General features: G+C 42.0%; 1 protein-coding gene across 1 annotated transcript in view; it reads right to left on the bottom strand.

Moving 5' to 3' along the window:
* Positions 1-24,224, bottom strand: part of hcn4 (hyperpolarization activated cyclic nucleotide-gated potassium channel 4) — a 501,153-nt gene that overhangs the window by 416,229 nt on the left and 60,700 nt on the right. Inside the window, exon 2 of the mRNA XM_059946189.1 lies at positions 4,380-4,803. Within this exon, the coding sequence (XP_059802172.1) occupies positions 4,380-4,803 (424 nt within the window). The remainder of the gene's footprint in view (positions 1-4,379; positions 4,804-24,224) is intronic.

Here is a 24,224-nt window from a genome sequence, read left to right as displayed (position 1 = left end):
TATTTATTTACTTAGAGATACAGTGTGAAACAGGCTCTTCTGGCCCAATAAGCCAAGCCAGCCATCAACCCACCTATTTGATCCTATACTAACCAATAAGCAATTAACCTAGTAACTGGTATGTCTTTGGCCTGTGGGAGGCAGAGGAAGCCCACATGGTCACAGGAAGAACATACAAGCTTATTACAAATGCACCCAGAATTGCACCCTGAACTCTGACACCCCAAGCTATAACAGCATTGCACTAACAGCTACCATGGTGCCCCTCAGTTTAGGAGTGTATCAAAGTTCAGGAATGGGAAAGATTTTGAAAGAGATTTCTGAGAATGATTGAGGGATTGAGGGACTGAGGAATTGAAAATTGTGAGAATGCTCAATAAATTTGAATCTCCAAGGCATAGAGGCTACAGAAAAATAATGGGACTTAATGGGACTAGTATAGCTAAGTACAATGGTCGGCATGGATACAGTGGGCAGAAAAGCCTGTTTCTGTGAGAGGAGGGGTCCAAGGGATTGAAGGAGACACTTAAGACTATGGCCAAGGTTCTAGACAGAGTAAGTAGAAAGAATAGCTCCTATGGACAGAAGCTACAAAAGAATGGAAAGAAAGTAACTGACAAAAAGGTCAGGAGCGACAATGAGAATAAACTTTTTAAATCAATGTTTAGATACAGCGAAAAGTATAGTACAGGAACAGACCTTTTGGTCACAATTTTGTGCCAAGCTAATTCAATTAGTAATAAAATAGCCAACTAAACTAATCCCTTCTGCCTACTCAATGTCCATATCCTTCCATTTCCCTTTCTTTTGCTTAGCTAAACATCTCTTTTAAAAGTCCCTAATGGATCTGGCTCTACCACCCCTTTCCCCTTACATCTCCCTCAACTTAAATGCTTGTCCTCTGGTATTCACATTTCAACCCTGGGAAAAAGGTACAGTTAATCTACTCTATGTATGTCTCTCGTAATCCTATACTCAGATCTCTGCTGAGAAATAACACAATTTTGTTCAACTTCTCATTATAGCATACTGTATGCCTCCGATCCAAGCAGTGTCCTGGTAAATCTCTTCTGCACCTTCACCATGGCCTGGACATCCTTCCTATAATGGGGCAAGAAGAACTGTATGCAACATTCCAGATGCAGCCTAACTAGAGTTTTATAAAGCTGCAGCATAACCTCCTCACTTTTTAACTCAATGCCTCAACTAATAAAAGCAAGAATGCCATTTGCCTTCTCAATGATCCTATCAACCTGGGTACCACTTTCAGAGGGCTATGAATTTGGACTACCTGCTCATCAACACTGTTCAAGATCTGGGCAGTACAGTGCTGGGGAAGTACTGGAGGCAAACACATTTCTAAAGAAAGTCAGATAAATTCTTGAAAGCAATACATTTGTAGGGCGATGGACGGTGGAGTGTGAGATTATCAACTCAATGGGCTGAATGGCTTCCTTCCTGCTGTAATTTTTCTATGATCCTCTGATTTTGCACAGCCAACACATATTCCTTATTTAACTATTTTCAACCAATGTCCCAAACACCTTGCTAGGCAACAGTCCTTTAACTTCCAGAGAAACAGTCTGTTACAATCATTTTATTATTCATTGACAGGATCAGGAATTCATCAGGAAGGTGGCCATTTATTACACATCTGAGTTATCATTGAACAAAATGGCTCCCTGAGCCATTTGAAATGTAAACTGTTGGTTTATCAAAGATCAGAAAGGTGATGGGGGAGCTGGTACTGATGGACAACTGTTTTTTGGTTAGGAGACATGAGATGCTGAAATCGAGAGCAACAAGCAGCTTGCTGGAGGAACTCAGTGATTCGGGTAGCATCTCTCGGAGAAAAGGAATGGTTGACATTTTGTGTCAAATCCCTGAAACTCTTACTGGATGGCTTAATTTATAAAGGAAGACTGGATAAGCTGGGGCTATTTTCCTGGAGTGAAGGAAACCAAGAGGTGGCCATATAGAAGTTTATAAAATGATGAGTCACAGTCTTTTCCCTGTGGTAAGGGAGTCTAAACTGGAGGGCATAGATTTAAGACTTAAAGGAGCACTTTTTCCACACAAAGGGTGGTAGATACATGGAACAAGTTGCCAGGGAAAGTGAGATGAACAGGTAAAATAACAACATTTAATAAGTATTTATACGGGGTCATAGACAGGGAAACTTTAGAGGGATATGGGCCAAATACAGGCAAATTCAAAGTAAAATACATTTATTTATCAAATTATGTATCACTACAGACAGCCACGAAATGAAGAACCGTTGAACCAACCCATTCAAAGATAAACATTAAACAGCCCTCCGTCCAGCACAAAAAAGTCACACAAACGGCAACAAAACAAAAATGGAACTAGCTCAGATAAGCAACTCCATCAGCTTGGAAGAGTTGGGACGAGGGGCCAGTCTCTGTGCTGTATAATTCTCTCTAGTCAATGTCTCTCACTGAATTACTGTATTGGTAAAATAGTACACAAATGCATGAACCAGTGTGCACAGCAGTGCAGCGTGCTGTATTACCTGTGCAGTTAATACAGTAACTTTCATTTGATAAACAGGTGTTTCTCAGGGAGATCTCTCTGTGAGTCTCAAGTTGTTCTTTTGGGAGTAGAAGCACATGTCCACTTACCTGTCTCATCATGTCCAAAATCCAGTCTCTGGGTCAAAGCTTGCTGCTGTTACGTGGTAGGAATCCATGAGCAACCCCGGCAGGCCACAGACAAGGCTGAGAGCACCCCTGAAAGTTTGTGAGCTTAACACCCTCCTGGAAACTGAGCTACTGCTCCAGTGCAATACACAACTGCTTTCCTTCAGATAATGTACTAAACCATCTCCTCACATAGCTGTTGAACATTATGCAGTACTATTGGAAGATGAGCTCGTGTCCTCAGCCTCTCCATACCCAAATAAGTATTTGCTGGCCATCAACAGACTGCTTTTGTGTGGGATTTTACTCTTTACACACAAGCACTACGTTATCTACATTACCACAGAGATCACATGTTACTGTGTTCACTAGTTGGCTGTTTGGGGCAGCCGGTGACTGAGAAGACCCACTACAAATGCTTTCTCTTTCCAAATGATCCTTGGAGATGCTGTGGTTGGTAGCCCAGGCAGAGATTGGAGCTATAGCAGCCACAACTCAAGTGTGAAGCCAGCACAGCCAGTTGGAAGGAGAGAAGCATGGTGTTTGAAGATGTGGAAGAGAGCATTGGGCTACATCTTCCCAGAGATTCCTCACCCTACCCAATACCCGAGGAAGTAGCAGGATAGGGTGTGAGGAATATCCTTTGTGGGTCCCAGCACAGCTGCACTGTCAGTTGGCAAGATGAACACAGAATGGAGCAAGGTGAGATACCTATTAGGGACAATTGGTGGCCGGGAACCCCATCCAGATTTCCTAATGAAACGGCCCAACTATAAAGGTCTAACTCAGCTTAGATTTCATAACGTGTAAACACTTTTGATGGGGTCAATGTGCCTGTGGAAACAAAATACCCTGTGACCCAATGCACTTCAACCCACGGTCGGTGTTACAGGTGTAAAGTCAGTGTTCCAGAGGATGAACCCATGTGAAGCATCTGGCCTGGATAGTGTAGCTGGACATGCCTTAGGTCCTGTGCAGATGAGCTGGCAGGGCCATCTGCAGATAGTTTCAACCTTTCCCTGATTCCCACCTGCTTTAAGACTGGTCATCATTGTCATCATCGTTATGCACCATGTCGCATGGCGTAAGCGATCATAGTCTCAAGATCATGATTATTCCAGGCAAATTTTTTACACAGAAGTGGTTTGTCATTGCCTTCTTCTGGGCAATATTTATACAAGACGGGTGACCCCTGCCATTATCAATACCCTTCAGAGATTGTCTAACCAGGGTTTGTGATATGCACCAGCCTCTCATACGACCATACACCACCTGCTCCCCTGGCTTCATGTGACACTGATTGGGGTGGCTAAGCAGATGCTACACCTTGCCCAAGGGTAACTTGCAGGCTAGTGGAAGGAAGAAGCTCCTTACACCTCCTTTGGTAGAAACATATCTCCACCCTGCCACCCATCATCCTGGTACCTATGAAAAACAAAGTAATGTGCCTTAATAACTACTACTCTGTGGCTCTGACATTCACCATCGTGAAGACCTACAAGAGGATGGTAATGATATGCATTAACTTGAGCCTCCCAGACAAGTTTGACCCATTGCCATTCACCTACTGCTGAGGCAGGTCTACTGTGATGCCATCTCCCCGGTCCTACACTCAACTCTAGAGCATCAAGAGTTAAAACACTTCCACAGTATGTCACCCAGTTCAAATTATTGTTTATTGTCAATGAGATCTCTATTATATGAAGCACTGAGACTTACCTCTTCCCACTGGTGGATGTAGCGGATAAGACGGGATAACCGCAACAACCGGAGGAGGCTGAGAATCTTGGTAAACCTTACAATCCTCAGAGCCCTGGCAGTCTTATAAACCTCTGAGTCGATCCTCGTTTCTACTATTAGAAAAATATAGTCAACTGGGATGGAGGATATGAAGTCCACCACAAACCAGCTCTTCAGGTACTTCATCTTAATTTTCTGAGGGTCTAAAATAATTTCTGTGTTGTCCTCCACGACAATCCCAGTTCTAAAATTCAGTACTAGATCAACAAGAAAGAACGTGTCTGACACGACATTGAAGACAATCCATGGAGTGGTGTTCTCATCCTTGAAGAATGTAATTCCCACAGGAATGATGATCAGGTTTCCCACCATGAGAAGCAGCATAGTCAGATCCCAGTAGAATCTGCAAGGATGAAGACAGACATTTTACTTTAACTTTGGTAATCTCTCACATATATTCCCTCCATTCCTCTCCCTCTCTGCAATTTTACACACTTGCCTTTTTTATTTCTGATGAAGGGTATTGCTGTGTTTCTTTCCCCTATATATGCTGCCTGACCTGTTTTTCATCTGCCTGGATTTTTCACCAGCTGAAATATTTTATCTTCAAACTTTAACTTCTGCTTGGTTAGGACTAAAAATATGAAACAGGACCAAGAGTAGGCTAAATGTAAACAGGTTCAATAAAAGCATGGCTTATCAACTCTCGGCCACAACTCAATATCTTACCTATAAACAATTTGTTAAAGGTACTCAGCAGGCTGAGCAGCATCTGTGAAGGGAAAGAATTTGTTGATGTTTCAGGTTTCCTACTGTTTTCCATCCGCTTGTCATCCTCAGTCCACCAATCACCTACCAGAACCTGTTTCATCACTTCCTATCTTAGACCATAAGACATAGAAGCAGAATTAGGCCACACAACCCATCAAATCTGCTCCGCCATCTGATCTGCCTTTCTTCTACTTTCTCCCAATAACCATTGATACCCTTACTAATCAAGAAACTATAAACCTCCATGTTAAATATACTCAATGACATGGCTTCCATTGCCATCTGAACTTCACCCTATTGTCTGTTCTAAAAGGTCATTCTTGTATTCTGAGGTCCTAGACCCTCCCAGTATTGTAAACATCCTCTCTTTCTTTTTATGGTGACTTTGTTCATTCTCAGTTCTGATGCTAGCTTTTAAACAAAACATTCCCAGTTCATTACCCTGACAACCTCCTATGCACCTGAACCCACAGTCACAGTTGCAGATGTAAGGTCAATCTTCTGGAGAGGGTATCTGTGAAAAACATCTGGCTCAGAAGGTATTCCAGGCCATGTTCCTAGATTCTGTGCAGATCTGCTAGCAGGGGTATTTGCAGACAATTTTAATCTCTCCATGCTTCAGTCTGAGGTTCCCTCCCACCTTAAGAAGACCACTTATATCCTGGTACCTAAAAGAAGCAAAGTAATATGCCTTAATGATGATTGCCCTGTGGCTCTGACATCCCTCATCGTGAAATGTTTGAGCAGATTGTAGAGACATGCATAAGCTCCAGCCTCCCGGGCAATGTTAACCCATTGCAATTGCTTACCACTGAAAGAGGCTCACATTGGCACCATTTTCCTAGCCCTATACTCATCTCTGGAGCATCTGGGCAGTAAAGGCCATCAGTCAAACTATAGTAGACTGACATCACTCTGCCTTGAATACTATAATGTCGAGCAAGCACACCACCAATCTACCTACCATGGGAGTCAACACATTCCTCTCCATTGGATCCTTGACTTCCTAACAACAAGCTGCAATTATTAAGGTCTGGGAATAGCACCTCTGCCACAATTATTCTCATCATTGTTGCTCCTCAAGGTTGCGTCCTCAGCCCCCTGCTCTACTTCTTGTACACTCATGACTGAGCAGTCAGTTTCTGCTCAACAAGTTTGCAGATGATACCACCATAGTGGGCCATACCTCAAATTATGATAAGTCGGAGTACAGGAAGGAGATAGAGAGCTTTGTGATACAATGCCATGACAACAACCTTTCCATTAATGTCAGCAAAACCAAAAAGATGGTCATTGGCTTCAGGATGGAGGCAGTGCACATGCCTTCATCAACAGTGTTGAGGTTGAGAAGGTTGAAAGCTTCAAATTCCTAGGAGTGAACATCACCAATAGCCTGCCCTGGTCAAAACAAGTAGATGCCACTGCAAAGGATGCTCACAAAAACTTTTACTTCCTCAGGAGTCTAAAGATATTTGGCATATTCCCATCGACACTTACCAATTTTTATTGATGCACAATGGCTTGGTACGGCAACTGCATTGCCGGTGATGGCAAGAAACCGCAGAGTTGCGTACACAGCTCAGTATATTGCAAAAACCAATCTCCCCTCCATGCATTTTGTCTATACCTCTTGCTGCCTCAGTAAAGCAGCCAGCTTAATCAAGCCCCCACCCACTCTAGACATTCTCTTTTCTGCCCCTCCCATTGGGCAGAAGATACAAAAGGATGAAAACATGAATGGTTCCCAAGGACGATAAGATGGACTCTTGACTTCATGATGTACTTTGTTATTGATTACCTACACGGCACTTTCTCTGTAGCTTTTATACTCGATTCTGTATTGTTATTGTTTTACTTTGTTCCACATCAATGCGCAGTGTAATGATTTGATTTGTACGAACAGTATGCAAGACCAGCTTTCCACGTTCCTCGGTACATGTGATAATAGCAAAAACCTATACTAAAACCAACACCCTACAGTTGCTGTGTGGCTAACTTGAGATCCTCCAGCAGATTATTTATTGCTTCAGATCCCAGCATTTGCATTCCCTTGTATCTAACTTTCTTACTTATTGTTTTAATCTTACTATCCTAAAAATCTATTTCAGCATTGAATGTATTCAGTGGTTCAGTCTCCACAGCTCTCCATGGTAAAGAATTCAAAAGGTTCACAACCCCCACGAGAAGAAATGCCTTCTCATTTCCATTCTAAATGGGTGAAGAGTTGTTCTAAAACAAGCACTTGATTCCCCCAAATAGAAAAATATCCCTTCAACATCCGCCCTATCAAGACCTTCAGAATAATACATGTTTATATGATCTTTTATAGAATGGAATAAGGAGGGGCATGGAATGATGAGCACAAAACAAGACCAAGTGATCCTTATCAGGCTTTGTCCTTCCCATAAGCTTCTTCCTGCTCCCTCTTTACCCTACTTTCACCTACATGCATCATTCTCACTTCCCCTCATTTTTGCAGGTGGTAGCGTACAGCACGGAAGACGCCCTTCACCCTACCCGGAGTATCCTAAACTAATTTATACTCACAAACATGCAAAAAATATGCAGACGCTAGAAGTCTGAGGAACACACACAAAACACTGTAAGAACTCAGCAGGTCAGGCAGCATCTATTGAACAAAGTACCGTCAATGTTTTGGGCCGAGACCCTTTATCAGGACGGAAGAAGGAAAAAAAAAGATGAGAAGTCAGAGTCATGAGGTGGGGAGAGGGCTGGAAGAAACACAAGGTGATAGAAGAAACTAGGAGGGTTGAAGTAAAAAGCTGGGAATGTGGTTGGTTAAAGAGACACAGGACTGGAGAAGGAGGAGGCTGATAGGAGAGGACAGAAGGCCATAGAAGAAAGAAAAGGGGGAGGAGCACCAGAGGGAGGTGATGGGCAGGCAAGGAGATACGGTGAGAGAGGGAAAAGGGAATGGGGAATGGTGAAAGTGGGGGGCATTACCGGAAGTTCGCAAAATCTATGTTCATGCCATCAGGTTGAAAGCTACCCAGACAGAATGTAGAGTGTTGCTCCTCCAACCTGAGTGGCCTCATTGCAACAGTAGAGGAGGCTGTGAACTGACATGTTAGGACGGGAATGGGAAGTGGGATTAAAATTAGTGGCCACTGGGAGATCCTACTTTTTCTAGTGGACAGAGTATAGGTGCTCGGCGAAGTGGTCTTGCAAACTGCGCCGGGTCGCACCGATATACAGGAGGCCACACTGGGAGCACCGTATACAGTAGATGACCCCAACAGATTCACAGGTGAAGTGTCACTTGACCAGGAAGGTGAACCACCAAGCACATCTTTCCCTAACCACCCCCCCCCACCCCCGTCGACTTTCTGCTTTCCGCAGGTATCACTCCCTATGGGACTCCCTTGTCCATTTGTGCCTCCCCATTGCTCTCCCTCCTGGCACTTATTCTTGCAAGTGGAATAAGTGTTACACCTCCTCCCTCACTACCTTTCCAGGTGAGGTGACACTGCACCTGTGAGGCTGTTGGGGTAATCTACTCCTAGTGTGGCCTCCTGTATATTGGTGAAACCCAACATAGATTGGAAGACCATTTCACCAAGCACCTATGCTCTGTCTGCCAGAAAAAACAGGATCCCCTAGTGGCTCCCATTTCAATTTCACTTCCCAGGAGTAACACCTTATATTCTGTCCGGGTAGCCTCCAACCTGATGGCATGAACATAAATTTCATGAACTTCCGTTAATGTCCCCCCTTCACCATTGCCCATCTCCTTTTCCGTCTCTCTCACCTTATCTCCTTACCCACCCATCGCGTCCCTCTGGTGCTCCTCCTTTCTTCCATGGCTTTCTGTCCTCTCCTATCAGATTCCCCTTTCTCCAGCCCTGTATCTCTTCCACCAATCAACTTCTCAGCTCTTTACTTCACCCCACCCCCGTCCCAGCCCTCCCAGTTTCACCTATCACCTTGTGTTTTTTGCTCCTCCCACCCACCTTCTAACTCTGACTACTCGTATCCTTCTTCTCCGGTCCTGATAAAGGGACTCAGCCCAGAACGCCAATTGTACTCTTTTCCACAGATGCCGCCAGTCCTGCTGAGTTCCTCCATCATTTGTGTGTGCTTGCTGTTATACTTCCCATTATCCCATCATCTCCCACAGACTCAACGACTTACCTGCACTAGGGACAGTTTGCAATGAAGCATGTCTCTGAGATGTGGGAGGAAAGTGATGCATTAGAGAGAAACCAATGTGAGCACAAGGAGAGCATGCAAATTCCCACAGAGAGCACTGGAGGTCAAAATCAACCTAATTCATTGGGGCTGTGAGTCAATGGCTCTTCTAGTGGTACCACTGTCCCACCCATTTTTATTATCTATATTTCCCAATCTAACCTCTCCATACTACGCCAATGCTCAGAGCAATCCCTCCAGTGACTCTGCCTACTCTTCCTGCTACCTCAGGAAAGCAGCCAACAAAATCAAGGAACCTCCCTAGTCGCTCCCTCTTCTCCTCTCTCCCATCAAACAGAAGATACAAAAGATTGAGAACATGTACCACCAGGAGGGGTCTCGGCCCGAAACGCCGACTGTACTTCTTCCTACAGATGCTGCCTGGCCTGCTGCGTTCCACCAGCATTTTGTGTGTGTTGTTTGAATTTCCAGCATTTACAGATTTCCTCGTGTTTGTGCCACCAGGCTCAAGGATAGCTTCTATTCTGCTGTTATAAGACTTCTGCACAAACTTCTTGATTCCTCAGTCTATCTCATTGTGGCCTTTGCCGCATTTGTCTACCTACTCTGCTCTTCCTGTGTAATTGCAACACTTTATATTTTTCATTTTGTTTTCTTTTTACTATCTTGATATAATTACATATGGCATAATCTGGCTAGCTAGCATGCAAAACAAAATTTTGCAATGCATTTTAATACATGCGACAATAATAAACCAATTATGAATTACCCTGGCTAACTTCCCTATGTTAGGGAATGTAATGACATTGTCTAACACGTGCCAACTAATTTCCCAAACCATGCCCCCCCACCCCCCGCATCCCCATGTGTTTCTCAGATTCTCCTGCCACCCTCTCAGGGGTCAATTAACCAACCATTCAACAGGCAGCACATCTTTAGGAGGTGGGAAGTAACAGGCATCCACAGTCAGAGGGAGAACATGCAACCGGACAAATCCAGAGGTCAGAATTGAACCCATGCTGCTGGAGCTGCAAGACAGTAGAGCTATCTGCTGTGTCACTGCGGCAGGCAATTGCGCATTGTCATTACATCCCACTCAATATTAAACGATCTCTCTCTGCAAATTAAATACATAAATTATTTTGTATTTAAATGGGATGGCATGGTGGCGGAGTGGTTAGTGCAACGCTTTACAGTACCAGCAATCCAGGTTTATTTCCATGCTTGTGAGGAGTTTGTACGTTCTCCCCATGACCGCATGTGTTTCCTCCAAGTGCTCCAGTTTCCCCACACAGTCCAAAGACATACCGGTTAGTAGGCTAATTGGTCATTGTAAATTGTCCCGTGACTAGGCTAGGGTTAAATCAGGGGAATGCTGAGTGGCACTGCTCAAAGAGCTGGTAAGACCTACTCCACGCACTGCATTTCAAAATATAAATAAGTAAAATGGAGACTCACACCACTAGGTTCAAAAACAGCTATAGAGGTACAGTTCTTAAAGCAACTGGTATAAGCATAATCACCACAGTTCAGCAACACTACGATCACTGATTGTTTTGCACTAAAATGGAATTTGTTTTTGTTTTGGTCTAATTGTGTTCTTTCTTGTAAAAAAATTGCATAATTGATGTTTAATTGATGCACTTCCTAGTGAATGCTGCTTACATGATGCTACTTGCCGTTGCAAGTACTGCAAGTTTTTAATACACGTGGGCAGACGTGCATTTTTCACATGACAGTAAACTTGAGTTAACTTGACCTCACCCAGTGCATTGCAAGAGTTCCTCTAAATTATAGGGAGTTTAATTATGCTTGGTTCCTCATTTGTACAGGTGTCCATTTTATTATGATTATCACAGACAGGAGAAATAAAACTTCAAAGTAAAATGAATAAAGGAAATGCTTTTAGTTTAAAACACTGCCCCACTGACTGTACCACAGAGAACCTCAGAGCGTGCTCCGAGCCTAGGCAACAAACAGAGCAGCCAATCCAAATTTGGAATATATAATGTAATGAAAGTGTAAAAATGTAGAATCTTATAACCAGCCGGAGATGAGATGCCTGAGTAATTTCCCTTTTCAATCAAGCCTGCTAACAGTACTGCTGTGGCCGTCTGATTTTATTCACGTAACTTAAATGTAAGTCTTCCCCTCTCACTGCATCTTTGTGGAGAAATGATCCTACATTTATCGAGAAACGTTGTTGTAGTTTCTATTTTCTTTGCTCATCAAACTGCTTCCTGACATATCTGACTCTATCTGCTGTGTAATAGCCTACCTACCATACTCATTGACTGATACAATGTTGCCTATAACCACTCTGAATCTACAATGGGCACTGGGTCTCTTCCCCCTCACTGATAATCCCACAGCAGCTCAACATGATTTTTTTCTACATAATTTAATAAAATGCTGAGATTTGCATTTGAACTTTTGATTCACGTGGAACAGAAATTTGGGTTCAATCCAGACTCCTGGTGTTGTCAGTGCGGAGTTTGCACGTTCTCCCTGTGACCATATGGGTTTCCTCTGAGTGCTCTAGTTTCCTTCTGTGTCCCACAGATGTGCGGGTCAATTGCCCAGGTAAATCTTTAGGAACGTGGGCAGAAACTGAAGCACCATGTGGTCTCAGGGAGAATGTGCAAACTCCACACTGATTGCCATTGTATGTCAGGATCAGGATCAGAAGCAGACTTATCATCATTGTCATATGTCATGAAATTTGTGTTGTCCATTGAAAAAATCTGATGGCAGAGAGGAAGGAGCTGTTCCTAAAATGTTGTGACATTGGAGTTATGAAGCAGCAGCTCCTGTTGTGGCACTGCGTTTCCCGAAGGGGCTTGATCCATTGAAGGAGGTATGAGCAAGTACGTACTCTCCTGAAGATATTTCAGCCAGCGGGTGCTGCTTGTCTCAGAGGATCCAACACAGTGATGTGATCACAAAGAAGGCATGCCAAAGGCTCTACTTCATTAGGAGTTTGCGGTGATTTGGTAAGTCAGCCAAGACTCTTACAAATCCCTACAGATGCCTGGTGGAGAGCATCAGGGCCTTGTATGAAAGCTCCAATGCACAGGATCACAAGATGCTGCATAGGGTTGTAGACAGCCATTTCTATCATGGGTGTAGCCCTCCCTGCCATTGAGGGCATATTCAAGAAGCTGGCATCCACTATTAGGGACACTCACTGTCTGGGACATGTCCTCTTACATTACTACCATCAGGAAAGAGGTACAAGAGTCTGAAGACCTACACTCAATACTTCTTCCCGCCTGCCTTCAGATTTCTGAATGGACAATGTATCCATGAAAACTACCTCATTATTTGTCTATTGCACTCTTAATTTATTTTGTAACTTGGAGTGATTTTTATGTCTCACGATGTAATGCTGACGCCAAACAACACATTTCACAACATGTGTCAGTGATAATAAAACTGATTCTAATGGTGTGGATAGACCAACCAAACCCTATGCTTCTTTCACCACTTCTTGTTGGAAGTGTGCCACATGCTATCTCCCACTCCTTTTAATTGACCATACAGTTTTCCCCATGGCAACAATCTCAACAGCCAATGGCCACCACAGGATGTGCTATCATAGACAGCAGGAATGGTAGAGTGTGCAGCATCTCTAAGGAGATAATGCTATAAAAATACCTTTCAGCTCTTATTCCATTATCTCTCTCATCCCTGTGAAAGCACTTTGGGTATTAAATGTTGTGCTCATGCAGGATTTGCTAAAGATTATCTTGTACATAGAGTCAGTGGTATGGAAGGAAATGCAATGTTAGTATCCATTTTGAGAGGACTAGAACGTAGGATGTAATGTTGAGACTTTATAAGGCACTGGCAAGGCATCACTTGAAATACTGTGAGCAGCTTTGGGCCCCTTGTTTAAGAAAGGGTCCAGAGGTTCATGAAAATGATCCTGGGAATGAAAGAGGTAATGTATGAGGAATGATTGATGGCTCTGGTTTGTACTCACTGGAGTTCAGACAAATGAGGGGGTGGGGGAATCTCATCAACACTCATTGCATATTGAAAGGCCTAGATAGAGTGGATATGGAGAGCGGGTTTCATGTCTTGGGGGAGTCTAGGACAGAAGCTTCAGAATTGAAAGATATCCCTTTAGAACTAAGATGAGAAGAAAATTCTTTCACCAGAGGATGAAGAATTTGTGGAATTCATTGGTACTGTTGGCTAGGGAGGCCAAGTCACTGGGTATAGTTCAAGTGGAGCTTGATTAGTAAGGATGTCGAAGGTTAAGGAGGGAAAGCAAGAAATGGGGTTGAGAGAATAATAAATTAGCCATGATGGAATGGCAAAGCAGAATAACGTAATTCTTCTCTGATGTCTTATGGTCTTATTATGGTTTTACCAGCATACTGGAATCAGTATTCCCACTCCTGTTACCTAAAGGTATATTATGAGCCATTAACAGAGCAGGTCAGGCAATATCGATGGAGGGGAATAAAGAGTTGAGATTCAGGCCAAGACTCTTCATTAGGACTGGAAACAAAAATGAGCAAATGCCAGAATAAAGTGAGGAGGAGGGTAGGTGTACAAGCTGGCCACTTATTTTAATTCTACTTCCCATTCCCATTCTGACATGATGGTCCACGGCCTTCTCTACTGCCACAATGAGGCTACTCTTGGTTTGGAGGACATGCATTTATATAATGCTCTTTTTGTTGTAAAATGTTTCAAATTGTTTTTAAGGTTATATAATCAAACTAAGTTTGATTATAAGATCTGATAATGAAACCAAATTTGACAATATCTATCATAAGAAGGTACAGAAAATAAGAATGTAAGAAGGAGAAGCAGGATGAGATAATTCTGCTCCTGTCTACTGCATGAGTTAATTCAATTATGGTTGATCTTCTACCTCAGACCTGTTTCTTGAAAGAACCCATGTCCCCTGATGTCATCAATATGTGAAAATCTATTAACCTATTAAAATGTCTATTTATTACTACGTTTGTAGAATTAACAATAATCAATTGATTGGGTGAGCAAAAGGGTAGACTGATAGAGAGAAGGAGAGTGGGAGGGGAAAAGTGGGGGCAGGGAGAGAGCAGGGGAAAGGGAAGAGAGAGAGAGAAATTGAAAGTGGGAGGAGAAAGAATAAGGAAGAGAATGAGGGAAGAATGGAAATAATAAAAAGGGAGAGGGAAGTGAGTTGAAGATAGAAGGAGGATGGAGTGTGACAGAGGAAAAGAGAGGAGAAAGAAAGAGTGAGAAAGGAAGTAAAGGAAATCAGGTACAGAGATTCAGCAAGGGAATTCTATTGGAAATTAACATCTTCTATCTTGATTGTTGGTGGAGGAGAATTGACAGATCTATTATAAGGGCAAACTAGCTAAAAGTGACACCGTAGCAAAATAATAAAAATGAACCACAACATGTTTGTGTCCCCTGTTAAAAGCCACTGTCCTGACCACTTTGCAAACTATGAATGTAGACAAAGCTCAGATGGTGGAACTAAGTTAAGGTAAATTGGTAAATTGATTTATTATTGTTACACCTACCAGGGTACAGTGAAAAAAAATGTTTTGTATGCCATCCATATAGATCATATCATCATATCTGTACATTGAAATAGTGCAAAGGAAACACAAGAACAGAATGCGAAATAAAATATTACAATTACAGAAAAAGTGCAATCTAGACAGATAATAAGGTGCAAGGTCATTATGAGGTAGAATATGAGGTCCACAAGAGTAGAAGCTGTATGGCTCTATCCACCGACCTTCATTAGAAGGGTCAGGTTTTCATATATTTTTGTTAATTTTCTTTATTTTATTATATATTTATGCTCTAAATAAGTAACAATATGTCTTAACAATTATTAAGTGATTTTATATTTGATTATTTTAAACTAATTTGCATAATTATTTCAGTCTATTTCACTCATTCACAAATAAAACAGTAACAGATGCTTTTAACATTAAGGATCTGTCAAACACTATCAAGAGTGCTGGGTGTGAAGTTTCAGGTTCCATCGCCTGTGGCCTTGTCACTGGTGATGACCTACTCACAGGAACATAAGAAAATGGGAATATAAGTAAGCTCCAGGCTCCTTGCACCTCCGTCGCTCAACACGATCATGGCTTTTCTCTCCCAGGTCCATTATCTCCCCTACCAACAGGATATTATATTTACATAAGGCACTTAATAAACACAAGAGATTCTGTGGATGCTGAAAATGCTGGAGAAAATCAGCAAGTCAGGAGGCATCTATGGCGAGGAATAAACAATCGGCTGATGAAGAATCTCAGTCCGAAACGCTGACTGTTTATTCCTCTCCATAGAAACTGCCTGACCAGCTGAGTATATTGTGTGTTTTACTCAAGACACTTAACATTGCTGAAAGATGGACGAAACAATTAGAAGCTAGGTCACTGAGAAGGGACTTAAATAAGAGGGAGACAATTCTCTTTGATTAGCTCTTAAGTTAGACAAAACCAGCATAAATAGTATTAGGTGAGGCCTAATCACCAAGGCTTTGAAAGGAAAAATTACAGAGACCCGTGAGAGATCTGATGACTTTCTGCAATAACACTTTCTGAGAATAGTTATGCAAACAAGCTGTTGAATCTATTTATATTTCAATAATTTCCACTAGTTTCACAACACAGAACCCTCACCTTTCAGCTACACTGCTAAGCCGGTAACATCGATCACATTCAACCTTCAGCATCTGACTGAAGACTGCAATTAGACAGCCTGCCTAAAACCTGCGGTCTGTTCCAAAAAACAAGAGGGCCCAAAATAAAGGTGAAACTACAAACTTAGCATAAGCTTCCACTTGGAAAGTCCGATGAAAATTTTAGCCAGCCTTAACAAAAAACGGATAAGCCTCAAAAGAGAGACAGAAAGTAACCGAAGTCAGAGCTATTAATTCCTATTAATTCCTTTGATGACCATTCATGATGAACTTCAGTTAGTGGGTTACTTGTGATGTGTAATGGTGTTGCAAATGAGTTCAAAGTTCAAAGTACATTTATTATCAAAGCATGGATGCGTTATACAACCTTGAGATTCAGCTCCTTACAGGCAGCCACAAAACAAGGAACCCAAAAGAACCCATAAAAAAGACCAACAAATGCCCAATGTGCAGAGAAAAATAAAAAATCATGCAAATAATAAAAGTAAGCAAATAGCATTTAAAATGAAAGATTGTCTTCAGGCACACCTCTTGATTGTTGGTGATCGTTCATCAGAAATGTTTTGCAGGAAAGGTGCTATTCATAAAATACATACGTAATTGTATTCCTTGCTTTGTTAACGACCAGTAAGTAGTTGCTCAACTTCAGCAGCGCTATGTTAAACCAGAATAACATTTTATACAAGCCAATTCAAACATGACCTGCTTCAAAATGAGGATTTTTTTTTGTAATATTGAGTGAGGGTCAATTATTGCACAGGATAGCCTTTCAAAATAGTACTGAACCACTAACACCCTCCAAGAAAGTTGAACGTTGCTTCTGAAATATTGAATTTCTATAAGTCCTGCACCAAACTCAGATGTCAAGCCTCTGGGGGATTTTGAAAATCACTCATTTGACAGGAGACAATAGGGCTATCCAGTGGGAATGCATGAAAGCAGTGAAGATTCTGTTCTTCAATTACTAGAAAAACAATTAAAATGGAACAGACATTCTTTAATGTAACGGGTTATTTGCACAGAGACAACTGTGTTTATTTACTCACATGGTTTTAGTATATGGACATCACAGACAAGAATTCTGAAGCCCTGACCTATATCTTTGTGTCCTCTCTAGCCAGAGGCAGGGTCCTGGAGGACTGGCAAGTAGCTTTCATTGTTTCATTATTCAAAGAGGGAAGTAGGGATAATCTTGCAAGCTATAGACCAGTGGTTCTTATGCCATTGGTAGTAGGGAAGTTACTGGATTGGATTCTTATGGATATCGTTTATGAGCATTTAGAAAATTATTGCTTCATTAGGAATAATCAACATGGCTTAGTGTGGGGCACGTCGTGTTTCAATAACGATTTAATTTTTCGAGGAGGTGACAAATGCGATTGATAAAGGCAGAGTTTAAAAGATTAAAAGAAAAAATTAGCTGTATTTGGCACATGTACATAGAAACATGCAGTGAAATGCATCATTTTGTGCCAAAAACTAACACAGTCCGAGGGATTGTGATGGGGGCAATTCGCAAAAGTCGCCATGCTTCCAGCACCATCACAGCATGCCCACAACTTACTAAGCCTAACCTGTATGTCTGAGGAATATTGGAAGAAATGGATCACCTAGAGGAAACCCATGTGATCACAGGGAGAACATACCAACTCCTTCCAGACAGCAGTGGGAATCGAACTTCAATCTAACCACTATGCTACCATGCCACCACAGTAAACAATGTTACTACATGGCTTTTAGTAAGCCATTTGATTAGATCCCTCATGGGGGGGGGGGGGGAACTCATCCAAAAGATTAATATGCGTGGGATCCATGATGATCTAGTCGTTTGGATTCAGAATTGGCTTGTTCATAGAAAAAAGATACAATGGTTATTAGGCTTTATCCAGGATGGAGCTTCATGATTGACAATGTTCCACAGGGATCCAGATGAGGACCTCTGCAGTTTGTAATAAATAGAAATAATCTGCATGAAAATGATAGATGGATGGATTAGTAAGTTTGCAAACAAATTGTATTGCATGTGTAGATCTTAAAGGACAATGATAGAGGATATAGACCAGATCATTTGCAGATATGAGCAGAGAAATGGCAGTTGGGGTTTAACCTGACAAAATGTGAAGAGTTGCACTTTGGAAGATCAAGTGTAAAGATATAGTACACTATTAATAGCAAGATGTTTAACAGTGTTAATGTGCAGAGAGATCTTGGGGCCCAAGTCCGTAGTTCCCAGATTGATATAGTGATACAGAAGGCATATGGCATGCCTGTCTTTCTTAGTTAGGGAACAGAGTTCAAGAGTTGAGAAGATATAAAATATTATAAAACTTTAGTTAGACTGTACCTGGAGTATTGTATTCAATTCTTGTCGACACATTATAGGAAGAATGTCAAGGAATTGGAGAGAATGTATAGGAGTTTTATCAGGATGTTGCTACAAGGAGAGGTTGGACAAACTTGGGTTGTTTTCTCTGGAACAGTGGAGGATAAGCAAAGATCTGATGGAGGTTTATAAGATTATAAGAGGCACAGATAGAGTAAACAGACAATATACATTTCCCAGGGTTAAAATATCTAGTGCCAGAGGGCATTTAAGGTGGGAGGCAATAAGCTCAAATGTGATTTGTGAGATCTGGAATGCAATACCTGGGGTGATGATGGAGGTAATTACGATAAAGGTATTCAAGGGGCTCTTATATGAGCACATGAATGTGCAAGAAATGGAAGGATATGGACATTGTGTAGGCAGAAGGGATTACTTTAGTTGAGCATTTGATTACAAATTTAATTAGTTTAGCATATCATTGGCAAAAATGCCTGTTCCCTGTGCTGAATGTCCTAGTCTATAAGACTGCCATTAATTGCATATTAATAATTGCTCTTGAACTGATGAGCTAACTGTTTCACTTCAGAAGCAACCATAATGGTGGGAGTGAATTCACTCAGGGCAGATGCTGGGACATGGAGCAACAAACAATCTGCTGGAGGATCTTTGCAGGTCGAGTAGCATCTTTGGAGATGGAAGGAATAATCAATGTTTCAAGACCTGATCTAGAGTTCTGATCTAAAATTTCAACAATTCTGTCTCCCACACCCGTGCCATAGTTGCTGTTTGACCTACTGAGTTCCTCCAGCAGATGGTTTGTTCCTGCAAGGGCAGGAAAGTTCTGTTTCCAATGAACAGAAGAGAGACAAGTAACAAGCTAGTAATTTCAGTTTCCCTTGTGGATGACACCTCTTTTTGGTGCACATTTAGTGTTAATACCAGCTATACTCAAAGAGGTATTGAAGTTCTGATCAACAACATTGAGGACATGTTCACAAAGGAGTCGGGACCACCAGGAGAAAAACCTGGCAGCTGATGGCTCTAGTAAATGCCACTCAATGGGGAAACAATCAATGGTAGGTCAGGGTGAGTTACAAAGCACCAACAGTTAAGAAATCCATTTCAATAATTGGATCAGAGGCTCATTTTCTGATGTCTTGTGATCACTGCTGGTAGACCTGCAGTGGGATGGATCTCTCAATGTTATCTGTGCTCTCCCATCTGATTGTGGTGTCCCTTGTTAGATGATGGCTGGGAGTATGGAGGGAATCTATAATTTCACAGACTCATTACATGAGGCAGCTCAACATCAGGAGACCCTTACAGCTGGTATGGACAATATTTCCTTCCACTCAGCTGGGAAGTGAGGCTGCTGTTGCCAAGCTGAGAATCCATTTGCTAGCCTTCTACTTCCAGTTCTCCGTCATATGGACAGCATGGTAGTGTAGTATTTAGTGCAAACCTTTACAGCACCACCTGTAAGATCAGGGTCTGATTCCTACTGCTCTCTGTAAGGAGGTTGTACATTCTCCCTGTGATCACATGGGTTTCCTCTGTGTGCTCTATTTTCCTCCCACAATCCAAAGGCATATGGTTCAGGTTAGTAAATTGTGGGCAAAGTGCGGCAACACATGAGGGCTGCCCAGCATAACCCTCACTAATTTGATTTGACACAAGCTTTTGGTTTGTTACATAATCTCTCATTCTCCTGTTTTATGAACAGAGATTCTTTGCTGCTCTTCTTTTCATTGGTGAGCACATAATAATGACATTTCTTCACATCTTGACTTTCACTATAGAATAGACCCAAATTGGGAAGTAACTTGGGAATCTCTTGAGAAGAAATAAGGTGCTTTTCTAATACAATGCATATACATATGGTAGGTCTTTTTATACCTTCACAGCTTTGAGCAATCACAGCTTCCCAGAATTTATCACGTAACAGTCTGAACTTACTCAGGATGAAGGTACAGGTATGAACTTACTGAGATCATTAACCATCAAGAACTATTTCATGTATTCCATAGTGAACTATTTGTTGAATTAGTGGAAGCCTCTCCTGTTAATGAAAAGGTCCAGGTTATTTACTACTGGGAGCTTTTCTATGGTGAACTGAGTCAGAATCAGAATCAGGTTTATAATCACCAAAATATGTCATAAACCATGTTGTTTTGCAGCAGCAGTACAATGCAAAACATAAAATTACTATAAGCTGCAAATAATGTATAAAGAGTTCATGTTAATGGGTGCATGAACCATTCAGAAATCCGATAGTAGATGGGAAAAAGCTGTTCCTAAATCATTGAATGTGGGTCTCCAGGCTCCTGTCCCTCTGCACTGATGGCAGTAATGGCCTTTAATGATGGATGCTGCATTCTTGAAGCTCCATTTCAAGAAGATGCTCTCGATGGTGGGGAGAGCTATACCCAAGATGGAGCTGGCTAAGTCTGCAACCCTCTGCAGCTTCTTGTGATCCTGTGCATTGGAGCCTGCATACCAGGCAGTGATGCAACCAGTCAGAATTCTACTCACCATGTATCTATAGAGATTTACAAGAGTCTTTGGTGACATACTACCAAATCTCCTCAAACTCCTATTAAATTAGAACTACTGACAAGCCATCTTTGTGATTGCTTCATTGGTTTGGGCCAATGATATATCCTCCAAGATATTGACACCCAGGACCTTGAAGCTGTTTACCCTTTCTGTAATGCAAGGATCTATTTCTTTTAGAGCAATGCCAACCCTGTAGCACTCTGTATTGATCTGTTGTCTGTGCATGTGCTGTTGTCTATGCATGCACATTATTCTCTCTCTCGCTGCAAAGTGAATACACCAGTTAAAGCCATCTCCTACATTCATGCTTTCATTTAATATACATATAGTTGAGCAGATACACTTCAAATTGGCAACGAGTACCAACATGTATGTCCGAAAATGTCATGAACTGCATCAACAGAGCAAGAGTTAAACAGTTCAGAGAAGGCTATGATGGATATTAACAAAGCCGTGAGTACACATGGTAATAGTGAAAGACACGCTGAATTTAAAATGAAAATAACGTGGCGATGGCTTCAGTCGGGAAAGTAGATGAATTTATAGTGTGACTGAAGGCCGGGAGTCATACATCAAGAGGGTAGAATTCTATTGTAATGCAATAATGTGGGGGAGCAAAAGAAAGCCCCAATGCTTCTTAGCTCAATTGGTGCAAAAGCACACAGATTCTTGCACAACCCAATAACCCCTGCAGAACCAGCAAGTAAGATGTTCAATGAAATTGTTATAATTCTACAAAATCCCTTGAGCCCTAAACTGCTGGTAATAGCTGAGATATTCAGATTTAACAAAAGGAAACCGTCAAAGGATGAAAGCTTTTCTGAATACACAGCAGAACTGCACAAACTTTTCCAGTACCGTGACATTAGAGATGGACTTTCTGATGCTCAAGGGACAGGCTTGCATGTGGCATGCATAGCGAAAGCACTTAAATGAGGCTACTGGCAGAAAGAGACCTAACCTTAGAATGGACATTGACCATTGCAATATCATTAGAGACCGCAGCAAAGGATGCAGCAGCACTACAGAAAAGGAGGTTAGAATGTGAAATGCACAAAATGTCCCTGAATGGCATAAAATGCCAAAAATGTTATCAATGTGGCAAACCCTCCCATGATACAATTGACTGTTAATTCAAAGAAAAAGTCTGCAGAAAGTGTCACAGTCAGGGTCACACAGAGAGAGTGTGCAAGGCTGACAAAAAGCACGACCAAGTGCAAAAATCTCAAACACAGAACTAAGCAAATGCATAAAGTTACTGAATGTAAAACAGAATCAGGCAACATAGCATCTGACAAAGGTGAACTGTCATGTCTAAACTGCATAGTGTTACTGAAGCAGATCACAATATCATATGGACCACAATAGATGTGTCTCGTGTAAAACTTAAAATAAAGCTGGATGCAGGGTCAGCTTTGTCTATAATTCCAGAGGCTGACTATAGCAGACTTTTTTCTAAGATACCATTAGAGAAGAGTTCAGTGATGTTAAAGACCTGCACAGGCAACGAAGTACCTCCCAAAGGCAAACTGACAGTGGAGGTGACATATGGAGGCCAAGCACAACAGTTACAGCTTTATGTATTGAGAAGTGAAAGGCCAACACTTTTTGAACGTGAATGGTTGAGAAAACTCCAACAAGACTGGCACTCAAACAAAGTTCTCAGTGTGGCATCAACAGACAACAGCAGCCCAGATTGTAGCACTAACCAGAGACTGGCACAATTACTTAATGCCAATGAGAAGGTGTTTGAAAAGAAGATTGGTAAACTCAAAAGGCATGAAGGCCAGAATTGATCTGGATGAAACTGCAACACCAAGATTCCATAAAGTGCATCCAATGCCTTACACTCTAGAGTGGATGCTGAACTGCAGAGCTTGGATGTATCTGGAATTCTCTGCAAGGTGGAGTGGAACAATTGGGCCATGACCATTGCCCATTGTCCTGGTGGTCAAGAAAGGAGTTGTTCTCATATGTGGGGATTTCAAAGTGAGCATCAACCCAGTGCTGCATACTGCATAGTATCCCCTGCATGAGTAGAAGACATTTTTGTATCTTTGGCAGGCAGGGAGAGGTTTTCAAAGATTGACTTGTCACAAGCCTTTCTGCAAATGGAGATTGAGGAGTCAAGGAGCAAGTTGTTCACAATCAACACTCACAAGGGACTGTTCCACTATAATCACCTCATCTGTGGTGTCACATCAGCTCCAGCAGTTTGGCAAACAGCAATGGACCAGGTGCTCCAAGGTACCCAGGAGCACAATGTTACCTTGATGACATCATCATGAACGGCAAAAATGATGAAGAGCATCTCTAGAACCTTGTTAAAATGCTTACCAGGCTGAGTGAGTATGGTCTGCATGCAAGCAGAGAGAAATGTGAGTTTTTCAAGGAAGAAATTTCATATCGTGGACATGTCATTGACAAGCATGGCTTAGATAAGTCACAAAAGAAGATTGAACCATTGCTACAGACACCCGAACTAAAAAATGTGCCACAACTCAGGTCATACTTGGACCTTATAAACTACTAATATTTCTTCCAAACATTGCTACAGTGCTGCATCCATTGAATGCACTGTTACAGACCAGAACAAAGTTGGAATGGTCAGAAAGATGTGAAAAAGCATTCAAGGAAACAAACAGACTCATAATATCTGATGAACTGCTCACCCAATATGACCCATCAGTGGAGAGCCAGTGATGTTTTGTCTTGTGGGAATCAATGGCCTGCAAACCCTGTCAGTGTGAGACCTGCACAGGCAAGCACCTCCCAGTCTCTAAACAGCTGGCAGGAGTCACATACCACTAATTTACAACTGTCACTTCTTTCCAACTCATCGCCTGCAGCTTATTTAAACCCAGCTCCTGTCCACAGTCCTTGTTCACCCATCGAACCAGCCAGCCTCAACCAGTTGCTTCTAGCCTTCAGTTATCCTGTTGCCTGTTGTGTTTAGTATCTGTTCTCTCATCACTTGTTATTTTGCAGTTTATTATTGAAGTTTTCGTTCAGTGCTGAATTGTCTTTGCAGCTCTGCGTTTCGGTCAAGCCTCAGTTACTTTTCCTGACAGCCAGAGCTGACATGCATTCAGTTCCGTCTCTATCTTCAATCATAACTGATTCTTCTTATAAACAAGAGAAAATCTACAGGTGCTGGAAATCCAAGCAACAAACACAAAATGCTGGAGGAACTCAGCAGGCCAGGCAGCATCAATGGCAAAGGGCATTGTCGACATTTCAGGCCGAGATTGTTTAGCAGGTCTGGAGAAAAAATGCTGAGGAATAGATTTAAAAGGTGTGGGGGGGGAGGGGAGAGAGAAACTCCAGGTGA

Source organism: Hypanus sabinus, chromosome 21, assembly GCF_030144855.1.
Source record: "Hypanus sabinus isolate sHypSab1 chromosome 21, sHypSab1.hap1, whole genome shotgun sequence".
Lineage (NCBI taxonomy): Eukaryota > Metazoa > Chordata > Chondrichthyes > Myliobatiformes > Dasyatidae > Hypanus > Hypanus sabinus.
The sequence above is the reverse complement of the archived record's forward strand: the minus strand, read 5'-3'. Positions and strand labels throughout refer to the sequence as shown.